The 12,305-nt window shown below is 40.2% G+C and overlaps 1 protein-coding gene across 5 annotated transcripts in view; it reads left to right on the top strand.

Annotated features, from left to right (window-relative positions):
• The window catches only part of MARK1 (microtubule affinity regulating kinase 1), a 77,786-nt gene that overhangs the window by 45,312 nt on the left and 20,169 nt on the right, over window positions 1–12,305 (top strand). For all 5 annotated transcript variants that reach the window (XM_081185989.1, XM_081185987.1, XM_081185991.1 and 2 more), the window contains 4 exons: window positions 1,972–2,042; window positions 5,200–5,256; window positions 7,138–7,374; window positions 7,463–7,582. In XM_081185989.1, coding sequence (XP_081042115.1) covers window positions 1,972–2,042; window positions 5,200–5,256; window positions 7,138–7,374; window positions 7,463–7,582 — 485 coding nt within the window. The remainder of the gene's footprint in view (window positions 1–1,971; window positions 2,043–5,199; window positions 5,257–7,137; window positions 7,375–7,462; window positions 7,583–12,305) is intronic.

Here is a 12,305-nt window from a genome sequence, read left to right as displayed (position 1 = left end):
ATGCAGCGTGCCCGAACCACATGTCTCTCCTGGGAATGACGCGGTGGCTCGGGACTCCGCACTGCCCGAAACAGCAGTCTGGGGGTTTCATCTGCCAGGCAGACTCCGTGGGCAGCTCTCCATGCTGCCCCTGTGTGTGGATCGCTGCGGTGCCCCCATGTGCAGATCACCCCGCCCCCGCCATTCTGGGTGTTGGAGCAGCTAGCTACACCCCTGTCTAGGTCTGTAATTTTTGTGGACATTTCTGCAAGCCTGTGACAGAGGAATCCCCCCATAACTAACTATCTTTTCTGTTAGAGGAGGGCAAAGTCAACAGAAATAAGGGCCAGTATCCTCGATTCATCACATCACTCAAAACAAGTTTGCAAAATAATTTATTGTAATGCTTATTTTTTGTAAAGTTTTTTTAAATTATTTAATTTGTAATGTATATAAAACAAAGAGAATAACAGACAAAAATGAAAACGAAACTATAAAATAAGCACATATAATGAGTAGATGCATGGGAGTTAAAAGTCCCAAGTAAACGCTATCAACTCTATCTGATCATCCAGTATTGCTTCAGATTTGCCAGGCTTGTGACGAGGCTTGTCTTGAAAATGAGGGTTCTGCTGTATGTGTCATAAAGGAATCCCAAATCATATAAAAGGGGTCTTGAGGTGCTAGTCCTTGTCACTCTCAAACTGTGTGTGATTTTCTCCATTATAATTATTTTATGAAGTAATAGTTACCAAGCATCCAGTGTGAGATTTGGGGCTGTTTTCCATTGAGTTGAAATTACTATTCATGTCATTGAGATCATATATAAGAGCAATTCTTTTGAAAATACACGTACATTGGTACCATCAAAAATATTCAGTAACATTAATTTTGGGCAACAGACAATAGTTTCCTTAGTAATATTTATCATTTCTGTAAAAATTAAATTAAAAAAACCACTGATTGACATTTCCACCATAAATGATAGTACAGTATGTACCAAATTTATTGCAGCCACTCTGACAATTAGGTGATGTAGAAGAAAACATTTTTGACATTTGCAAAGAAGTGTAATAATTTTAAGGAGTTTTTGCTAAGAAAACTGGAATCAGATTTTAAAATTTGGGTCAAGGTGCCCAAATTTTATTCCAATCCTTAGGAAGAATTTGTGTGCCAATATCTAGCTCCCATATCTTTTTAACCAGTTCCATAGAGCTGTAAGTTACATTAAGTAGTATAGAGTACAATTTAGAAACAAATCCTTTTTCTCCTCTATCCATTGTGCTTAATAAATTTTCAAATTGTGTTAAAGGTTTCAGAGCTTGTGTTTTTACATGTTCTTTTATAATAAAACTATGAATTTGATTAAAATAAATCCAGTTTGTGTTAAGATTTGACCAGTTTAGTTTTCTTTGGTTATTGTACTGCTTATCGATAAGACCTATGTGCCTGGCCTTCCCTTCCAACAAGGAGTAATCCAAATAATATTTTTATGAGTTGCTTAAGATATTTCTTGAACACATCTCAGGAAACAGATCCATGTCCATAAATTTGGTCAAAATAAAAAAATTCCTTCCAGTAGCACCTTAAAGACCAACTAAGTTAGTTCTTGGTATGAGCTTTCGTGTGCAGGTATCTGAAGAAGTGTGCATGCACACGAAAGCTCATACCAAGAACTAACTTAGTTGGTCTTTAAGGTGCTACTGGAAGGAATTTTTTTATTTTGACTATGGCAGACCAACACGGCTACCTATCTACTACATAAATTTGGTGTTATTGGGAGGCCTAAAGCTTCACTTATAGGTTTGGTGGTAGTATAAGTCAGAAAGCAGCTTGGGAGGGTGCGGGGAAACCGAAGGGGGAAAGCCGTCTTGCATTAGTCAGAGTCCTTGTGCTGGCTTCTGTTAAAGGAACGAGTTAGTTGACTGACAAGCACTTTGATTTGTCACCAGGGAAACCTGTGCAATATAATTCTGTTCCATTCTGCTTTAGGAGAAGTGTTTGACTACTTGGTGGCACATGGAAGAATGAAAGAGAAAGAGGCACGTGCAAAATTTAGACAGGTAAGAAAAAAGGTCTTATAAAGTGAACCTGAAATGCTGGCTTCAAGAAAAAATACATTTTAGTGTTGTGAACTAAGCGCAGGAAATGTAGATCCCGTTCACACTAGGTATTAAGTGTGAAATGGCTGACTTGGTTCGCTCATATTTTTACTAGGCATAATCTCTTATTATCCAACAGTGGCCGTCTAATGTTTTCCCTGTGCTTCTTTCATCTATTTGGGGACATAAAAAAAAAATCATTATTATTTTTTTACAAAGGAAAAGAACAGGAACACAGTGCCTACAGATGTAGATCTCTTTAGTACAGCTCTTTTATCTTTTTGCAGATGCCTGCTCTTTGACATGTACTGGGATGCTTCAGTCCTGCATGAACCCTCCCAACTTTGTACTTTTCTGTGGAATTTTGCTTAGGGAACTTACAGCCATGAATGATTTGGGTCTCCTCTTCCCATACTACTTCTTTACAAAATCATCAAAAACATTTAACAAGTCATAAAAAAGAGCTTGATGGTAGGAAGGCTAGGACGGGTTGAAACTGCTTTAAGGAAGGTTGCAGTCATAGAATTGTAGAGTTGGAGTCCAACCCTTTATAATGCACGCATCCTGCCCACAGCCATCCCTGGGTGGGCTCAGACTACCAACCTTTTGGTTAACAGCTAGACCCAACTTCCTCAACCGTTCCTCGTAAGGCTTGTTTTCCAGATCCAATATCAACTTGGTCGCCCTCCTCAGCACACAGTTATGTGGGAGTAAGACCCTGACCAAATATGCAGTAGGATTGAGCAATAACAATGTATTGACATTGATATGACACCACCATAATGGGTTTAATAACAGGTGGAGACGAATCAGCGTATAGAGGGGAGGTCCAAAATATATTTACATGGTGCCTAGGGAACAACTTGCACCTTAATATCAGCAAGACAAAGGAGATGGTGTTGGGCTTTCGGAGGAAGAGAGGGGAACTAGCCCCGCAAGTTGTACAAGTGACAATAAAGTATTTCAGTTGAAGGAGAAGGGAGGCAGACTAAGTCACAACACTGGCCATTAGAGATATAGCCAACCATGAGGCACAGAGAAAGTTACAGTATAAAAGCTATATGAGGATAGGAAGGGGAATGCTACTGAAAATTAGACCGGGTCACTGACAGAGATACTTCTACTAGCACACCACTGATTATCAAGAGCATGGGTAGGCAAACTAAGGCCCGGGGGCCGGCCCAATCGCCTTCTAAATCCGGCCCCCAGACTGTCCGGGAATCAATGTGTTTTTACATGAGTAGAAGGTACCTTTTTATTTAAAATGCATCTCTGGGTTATTTGTGAGGCATAGGAATTTGTTCATTCCCCCCCAAAAAAAATAGTCAGGCCCCCCAGAAGGCCTGAGGGACAGTGGACCGCCCCCCCTGCTGAAAATGTTTGATGACCCCCGATCAAGAGAGACTGATTAGCACCAAGTCCTCTGCTCTTCCTGGAGCAAAGGACAGTTTGGCTGGGAGGAGAGAGGAAAAAGACAGCAACAGAAGCAGCACAACTTGCAATGTAGAAAAATGACAAGGAAGGATATTCAGCCACTGGCAATAAAGAATTGAGTCTCCAAGAAGTAGAACAAGGAAGATCTGTATCTCTGGTGCAGGATGCGGATGGTGCTGTGGTCTGAACCACTAAGCCTCTTGGGCTTGCCAATCAGAAGGTCGGCAGCTCAAATCCGTGCAACGGGGTGAGCTCCTGTTGTGTTGTAGCAACTTCTGCCATCCTAGCAGTTCGAAAGCATTCCAGTACAAGTAGATTAATAGATACTGCTGCGGCGGGAAGGTAAATGGCATTTCTGTGCACTCTGGCACTCATGCGCCAGTAGTGGTTTAGTCATGTGGACAAATGCCAGCTCCCTCTGCCTGAAGCGAGATGAGTGCTGCACCCCATAGTCATCTGGACTTAATTGTCCAGGGGTCCTTTACATTACACCTATCACTGGTGCCTTATTCTGCCTTCCCCCACTTGCTTTATTTGCTGCAAAAGAATGTCATTTTAATTATTTTGTGAGGGTGCATACCTAAAAATAAAAATTAAATAGTTAATAAATTAGTCTCTCCTCTTTTCCCTACCCTGTACAGTCCTCCCTTTCCCATGTGGATGGTTTAAATGGGGAAATAATACTGTTTTATGTGCTGTATGGAACCAATCTTCAAATTCCACTTTATTGTGCAACAGCAGCACTTCAGCAGTGTTAAAGAGCTCTAGTGCAGAAAGGCCCATTGCTTTAGTTCCTAAGTATTTAAAGTATTAGAGCATGCTTTAGGAATATTTTCAATGGGTTGGATCCAAAGGTCATTCTTTTGACTTTCAGGCAAGTTTGACTGTATTGCAAGTTTTTTTCAGATCTTTGAAAACACTATGCCTTTCAATGCTTGTGTGTGTGCCCTAATTTACTCTTGGGGAACCTGGGCAACTTGTTCAGCACCAAGGAGAGCGTTCAGAAGTACATAATAAGTTCAAAGACTGCAGCAACGCAACATATTTTGTTAATATCGCTTACAGTAAATAGGAATCTTAAAAATGTGATTTAAGTTCAACTTTTTTTTGTTGTAAACAAAAGACTCCTTCATTTTGATTGACATATTCACCCCAGTCCACTTGGTTGCAAAATTTAGGGGAGTACTTGCAGAACTGTTATAGCACAAGGCAGTTGCGCGCCCCCCCCCGCCCCCGAATTAACTAATAATGGCTTTCAGGGTTTTGACTTTTTGTGTAGTTACCACTGTGTAGAAAGTAAGCTTGCGCTCAAGGGCTGACAAAGGAATAAATGTTGCATGTATTCTGACCCGATGCCATGTTTCCAATACATTGTCTGGAGCTGGTGGGGGCTACTGTGGTGTAGCGATGAAGAGGCTGAACCACTATTAAGCAGGGATTCGCTGACTGGAATCTTTCCTTTGCATATAACTCATTTGGTGGCTTTAGGCAAGCCATTCTTTCTCCATGTCAGTGTCCCACTTGCAATACGGGAAAATAGTGTAGCAACCTCATAAGGTTCCTGCAGAGGTTACAAGAAGATAATAGAAGTGTAGTGTTTGATCTGCTTCACTATATAAATGTTAAGCATTCTTCTTGGAGTCGTTCTTAAATGTTCTCTTATTAACCAAATTTCTTATTTCAGATTGTGTCTGCTGTGCAGTACTGTCATCAAAAGTGCATCGTTCATCGTGATCTCAAGGTATGCTCCTTTTCCCATCCTTTAAGAATTCAAACTGTACGGAAGCAGAACAATTTATGTGCTCTTTCCGCCCACTTTGTAAGTTTGTAATATATATAATAAATTGCTGCTTAGTCTCTGCCCATGTTTGTCAGGCATGTAAGTCATGGGTCCTTTCTTCCCATGGGTCCTTTCTTCTTCTTCCAAGAAAAGCGGGACTCACTGCCCAAATCTTCCTAGTCTCCAGTCTAGAGAAACTTTAATCCCACCCTGTTATATTCAGTGCAGTCATCATGCTGCCTCTTCTCCTGACTGCCTAGGCTATTGGGAGTGCTGCCTTGCAGCTTTATGCTGTTCCCTTCTCCTATTTTAAGCCATAACAATTCCTTTAGAGCAGGCCTGGCCAAACTTGGCTCTCCAGCTGTTTGGGGACTACAATTCCCTTCATCCCTGACCACTGGTCCTGTTAGCTAGGGATGATGGGAGTTGTAGTCCCAAAACAGCTGGTGGGCCAAGTTTGGCCATGCCTGCTTTAGAATCATCATGCAGTCCTTCCCTCTGGATATGAATCCCCACCTCCCTATAAGTTTTGGAGCTAATTTTCACTAGTATTACATTTGCACACGTGTTTTTCCTAACCATGTTAGCAAATCTGATTCTACTCATGATTGTGGGTAATGGTTTGCAGCTATAAAATAGAAGCACCGTTGAGAGCCCTATCTTGATGACCAAGCGTGTGTGCATGTGAAGGCACATCTGTATGTGTTTCTTTGTAAAAAGTACAGCAATGAAGTGTCTTCTGCTTTTTAACTCTCCACAATCTTTATTTCCAATTCAAAAACCACTGTCTTGGCTGTTTTCACCTCTCATTGTACCATCATAGAGCATCTGGCTTCTTGGCCCTCTGTTCTGCTATATCTCCCCTTCTTCAGTTTATCCCAGAAAGTCACTGCCAAATTCATTTTTCTCTTCCATCAAAGTGAACCTTAAGCACAGGCTCTGTGTCGTGCTCAGCTTCTGCTTCAAGCTCTCAGTGCTTTGAAAGCTGCTCATCACTCTGCCTTTGACTATGGGCCCATCTATGTGATCCTTTAGAGATAGAAGTCACAGTGAGTTATCCTGAGCGCAAATGCTTTTAATGATTAAGGAACAGTGAGATTCACTGAAAAGGCGTTGAGTGAGAAAATCTGAATCTAGAGGAGTGCACATTCTTAACATTGAAGAAGCAAACCTTTGGAGCTGACAGCAATCTTAAGGTATAATTGTTAAAGAAGATGGCATTAGACCTGATTCATTTTATGGAGTCAACTGGCTAAGGGGCAGGAAAGAGGGAAAGACAAAAGAAAAACCTGGTTCTGTTTCATATAGGAATCACTATATGAGTTTTCATTTGTTTTGCCTGTGTCTTTTTAATTCCTAAACAGTCCAGTCATTATTTTAATTTCTCTTTTAGATTTTTCCATTCTCCAAAGATCCAGGGCAACATTATCTCTGTAGCTGTTTAGGTTGCAATCCTATACACACACATATTTGGGATTGAGGCTCATTAAGCTCAATGAAACATTTTGAGCAGACATACATAGGATTGCACTGTGTCTGATATGTGTACACATGTCCCATTGATGGCAGCAAGTGGACTGTCTGCTAAATCTTACAAAATCTATACAAGATTAAAAAAAAAAATTCCTGCCCTCTTCTCATCATGAATGTATATTCGATCCCATCTTATATACAATTGCTGTTCCAGAACATTCTGCATTCTCAGTACTGGTGATTGCCTGTTATGTTGTAACATATAGCAAAACACAAAGCTCTGTAGAATGACTAGTTCTTCTCGTAATGAAGTTATGGCGAACTGTTTTGTTGATACTCACCTTTAAAATTCTATATTCATTTTTTCAGGCAGAAAACCTTCTTCTCGATGGAGATATGAACATTAAAATTGCAGATTTTGGTTTTAGCAATGAATTTACTATAGGCAACAAACTGGACACTTTTTGTGGAAGCCCCCCATATGCTGCCCCTGAACTTTTCCAAGGAAAGAAATATGATGGGCCAGAAGTGGATGTCTGGAGTCTCGGAGTCATTCTTTACACTCTAGTCAGTGGATCGTTGCCATTTGATGGTCAGAATTTAAAGGTACAGTTGAGATTTGAAATGGCTAAGTCTAGTCTTCAATTTTTCTGTCTCAATAGTAGATGTTCTTCTTTGTCTGGTTTTTCTAAAGGAACTGAGAGAACGGGTATTACGGGGGAAGTACCGGATACCATTCTATATGTCCACGGACTGTGAAAATCTACTGAAAAAACTACTTGTATTGAATCCAATCAAGAGAGGGAGCTTGGAAGTAAGTATTGTGATCTTCCCCCATTCCCCTCTCTTTTGTATTTCATTGGAATAACTCAAAACCTATAAGGAATAGACGACTCCTACATTTCTCCGAATATGCTACCACAGGCTGCTTCACTGTTTTGGTTTTTTTAATATCGTTTTTCTTAGTAAAATGGCTTTTTTATGGATCCTAGTACGTTGTTAAATTAAAGCCTTTATTTTTTAAAAAATAAAGCTGTTTTCTGTAGTAATCCTTTTTACACATGCAAATTTGGGAGTTTGCGATTAACTACAAATTTGTGTAATTGTTTGACTAAGATTTCTTTGATCTGGTGAAAGCTCTCATAATATACTTAGGCTTAGAATTTCAGTAACGTGACATAATAATGGTCTGACAAAATGAACAGCATATGATTAAACAGCTAAATTCGGGATTGGAGCAAAGCACAAATAACAAAGATCATGTTAAACTGCCTAAAATGTGGATTATAAAATATTCTCAGATATTTATTCTTATGAATACAAAGATACAATATCCTGTTTAGTGTCTCAAACTATGAAATGCTGGTGTTTTTTTATGTAGCCATGTAGTTGTATCACTTCTTTCCACAAAAAATGAAATGAATGTTGTTAATTGTGCTTCTGCTGAAAACAGTGTAAGTGTCCGTTGTACTAATTTAACAGATAATGTTAGTGCATTTAGTGTAAGAAAGGTTAATCGTTCTTCAAAAACCAATGATGCATACTTGTTTTTATAGTAAAGACAGCTGAGTTTTAAAAGAAGCAGTTTCCATATGAGTACCTGGTTCCCATTTGCTATGATAGTTGATGAGCTGCATTTGAGAAAAAATATTTTGGTTATGTATTAATTCCAGCAAGTTAAAGCAGCCAGTCACCTAGGCCTCTGGGCTTTGCATCCATGGAAGATTTACTGCTTGTTAATGCCCAGTAAAAGAACAGCAGATGATAATTTGGCTTGAGAAGTACAATGTGTATTAGTCATCGGTTGACCTTTCTTTCATCTTCATAGGTTTGCGTTTGCAGCTGAAGATGGTGTTCCACCAAATTAATCTCATATAATCACTTTCTGACATAGATCACTTGAGCACAAGCTGGGAGATATACCCCTGATCAGCTGTGACTCTGTACTGAATAATTCTGTGTCTGGTAGCTTGCCAGTGGAATGTGGGTATGAGTAATTTCTGCTTCACTGATGTGTAGCACTCATTGTTAGGCTCCTGTCTATATAGGATGGTGTAATTAGGATCACAGGCGGTCAACTCAAGGATGTTAATATTCACTTAACAAACTTCAAAATGGTTGAGTCCAAAGGATACTGCTGACTAAAAATGTAATACTAATGTTCAGGTCTCTGTAGTTTTGCTGTATTTTGTAACAGCCTAGCACAGGCACAAAACTTGGCAGAAGAACAGTGCACAGAATCTGAGAATGCCAGATTTAAGGGTGTTCAGATTTCAACAAGTTTCTTACTTTTATAGGTTTAAATTGTGTGGCCAGTGTGTGGTGAGATCTCAGTGCACTATGCTGACTTTTCACCAGTATTTATAAATAGGTTGTGTTCATTTTCATTTTTAAATACAGTGGTGCCTCGCAAGACGAAATTAATTCGTTCCGCGAATTTTTTCGTCTAGCGAATTTTTCGTCTTGCGAAGCACGGTTTCCCATAGGAATGCATTGAAAATCAATTAATGCGTTCCTATGGTCAAAAAAAGTCCAAACAAAGCCAAATTTCGTACAACAAGAGTTTATTAAGTGCTCTTTAAAGTCACACATACTGTAAAGAGCATTTCAAAATTCAAACCCAGAATTTTTTTAAAAAAACAGCAGAGTGGCCCAATGGTCACGGAAAATCATAAAAATGCAGAAAAAAACCACACAAGCTTCCAGATTCTTGCAAACCCCTTCCCAACACCAAGTCCTTGAATTCCAAACACCCCAACCCAAAATCCAACCCCCCCAAAAAAAGTTTTAAAAGCTTAACTTACCAAATGGCTGCAAAAGAAGTTTTGGAAAAACTTCAAAAATCACCAAAGTCTTTAAAAACCTCAAAAAAGGCTACTATGTACACTGCGTTCTATGAGTTGCTCCTCAAAGTCAAGTCACAACTGTATTAACGGTGTTAAGAAAAAGGAAACAAACTTGCAAGACGTTTTCGTCTTGCGAAGCAAGCCCATAGGGAAATTCGTCTTGCGAAGCAGCTCAAAAACGGAAAACCCTTTCGTCTAGCGAGGCATTCGTCTTGCGGGGTACCACTGTAGTGTTTTCTACTGATAATCCTCCTAGATACAGTTTTGGGAACTTGGCCCTGTTATGCCCAGTAATGCTGTGTTAGTTCTTTCCTGCCCGGGTTAATACTGTCTCACTGTTAACAGCCTTAAAAGAATTTTATGTTGCTGGTTCAAAAATGGGTTCTTGCCAGGACATTGTGTTCAAAGCAGAGTGCATGAATGCTATAGAAGAGAGGGACTGTCTCTGTCTTCCTGTGAAACACAGGGCAATTGTCTCAGGGGGTAAAAGGCCACTGCAGAATCACTGTTCAGTAATTGTGTGAAGTGCTGTGTTATATATGGGTATTGTGTCAGATAAATGATTCTATCTGAGCCTTTGTCTGGTCTTCTTAAGATGTTATTTTGACTGGCATCTGCTCATCTAAAATAGCACTAGAATGTTAAGTTTCGTGTCCTAACTTGAAATTTAATACATTTAGTTATAGGCTTTATCAGTGTTTTGATGTTTGCACATTGAGACTATTTAGGACAATTTTGTAGCAATAGACCGTTTCTGCAATACGTCTTTCACCAGCAAGCTTTGCCAAACTAAAGTTGAACAGACAGCACTATATGCTTAATTCAGATGTTGCCTAAGGAGCATTAAGTTACCATGCACTTCGTATGCATTTTACTTTATACATTTAAGAGGAGAGTTAAAATACTCCTGAGCGATTTTTGAGAGCATAATATTTGAAAAGATTTCACACTTTGCTTTCAGTTAGGTCTGAATTCTTCAGCTGTGCACTTTTTCAGATGGAGTTTGGAATACTGCTACATATGTGGTCAGGCAGAACATGGGTTCATTATATTTAAATTGTCCAGATGTCATTCTTCTTTAAAAAGGCAAAAAATATGTCTGGCTTCCTTGTGTTCCAAAACTCAGAACTATATTCTAATAGCAAAGGGTGAAATCCTTTTGATCTGTCTGATTTGTCCTCCAATGTAAGAGGAGAAGTTACTTTCTCTGGTTCCTCCATGCTATTTTGGAGGGTCTCTCAACCCTCTTGAACAGAGGACCACAGAGGGAAGGGAAAACTGGAGAAGATCACTTCCTTTTCTTAAGCTATGAAACTCGCTCTCAAATGAAGTTCCATATTTTTCGCTCCATAAGACGTACTTTTCCTCCTAAAAAGTAAGGGGAAATGTCTTTGTGTCTTATGAACCGAATGCTGCATGGAGGAGGTACGAGTAAGCGGCTCCTGTCCGTTTTGCTGCTTTAAAGCAAGCCACAGAGGAGGGAAGGAAGGGGAGCCGTGGCTCCTGTCTGTCCCTCCTTCGCAGCTCACTTTAAAGCGGGCAGCTCCTCTTCCTTCCCTCCTCCTTGGCTCACTTTAAAGCAACAAGGCGGACAGGAGCCACCCGCTTTGCTGTTTTAAATTTGCTGCTTTAAAGCGAGCTGCGGAGGGGGGGCGGACGGGAGCCATGGCTCCCCTTCCTTCCCTCCTCCGTGGCTCGCTTTAAAGCAGCAGAGTGGACAGGAGCCACCTGCTTTGCTTCTTTAAATAGTTTAGTTGATTCAGAATATTTTTGTGTGTGCTTTCCTCCTCTAAAAAACTAGGAGCGTCTTATGGTCAGGTGCGTCTTATGGCGTGGAAAACACAGTAGTGATGGCCAAAAACTTTGATAGCTTTAAAATAGGATCTGCCAAATTTGTGGCTATCTTGTCCCTCCAATCTGAGAGGCAGCATGCCTTTGAATACTTGTTGCTGGGAAGAGCATGCTTACACTCAGGCCTTGGTTGGGGGCTACTCAGAGGAATCCCACTGTGAGAACAGGATGCTGTACTAAATGGGCCATTGGCCTGTTCCAGCAGGCTCTTGTTTAACCACCAATGGATTAAAAGCCATTCCAGAAGTAGAACAGCAGCATTCAAAGAATAAGATAAGCATTGAATTTCATCCATAATATTGAACATGAAGTTTGACAAGGACACCTTTTTTGCTGTTGTAGAGACTCTATTATGGACATAGAATTTTCAATAATGCTTCCTCAGAAACTCGAGCAAGGAAAGCGTATGTTTTAAAAGTACTCAAGCATTGCAAGCTGATGCCTTCAGTGCGACCCACTAAAACAAAATCCTGAAGCATAGACATTAGCCAAAAGCAGGAGGACAAAAAGTGCTTCAGTGCTTCAAAGGGAAATTGGTCATGGGGGAGCGGGTGTGTGCACTCAAAGGTCACAGTCTGCAAAACCTCTGAACAGCTCATCCGTAAGGTGTCGCAGCACTTCTGCTTTTTGCTTGGGTATGAAAGAACAATGGCTTGTTGTAAAAATCCTTTCAAAATAGGAGCTGTCTCCTGAGAAGTGAAGCAGTTCCCCAAATAAGTCTTTCTTTCCTGTAGCCAAAATATCAGCAGCTTTCGCTCATTCATATGAATGTGAAGGAAAGGTAAATTGCAGGGGACAATTCTCCTTTAAGGAAAATTAAGCTGTTATATATCTTTGGTC

Source organism: Podarcis bocagei (assembly GCF_964188305.1).
Source record: "Podarcis bocagei genome assembly, chromosome: 3".
Lineage (NCBI taxonomy): Eukaryota > Metazoa > Chordata > Lepidosauria > Squamata > Lacertidae > Podarcis > Podarcis bocagei.
The sequence above is the reverse complement of the archived record's forward strand: the minus strand, read 5'-3'. Positions and strand labels throughout refer to the sequence as shown.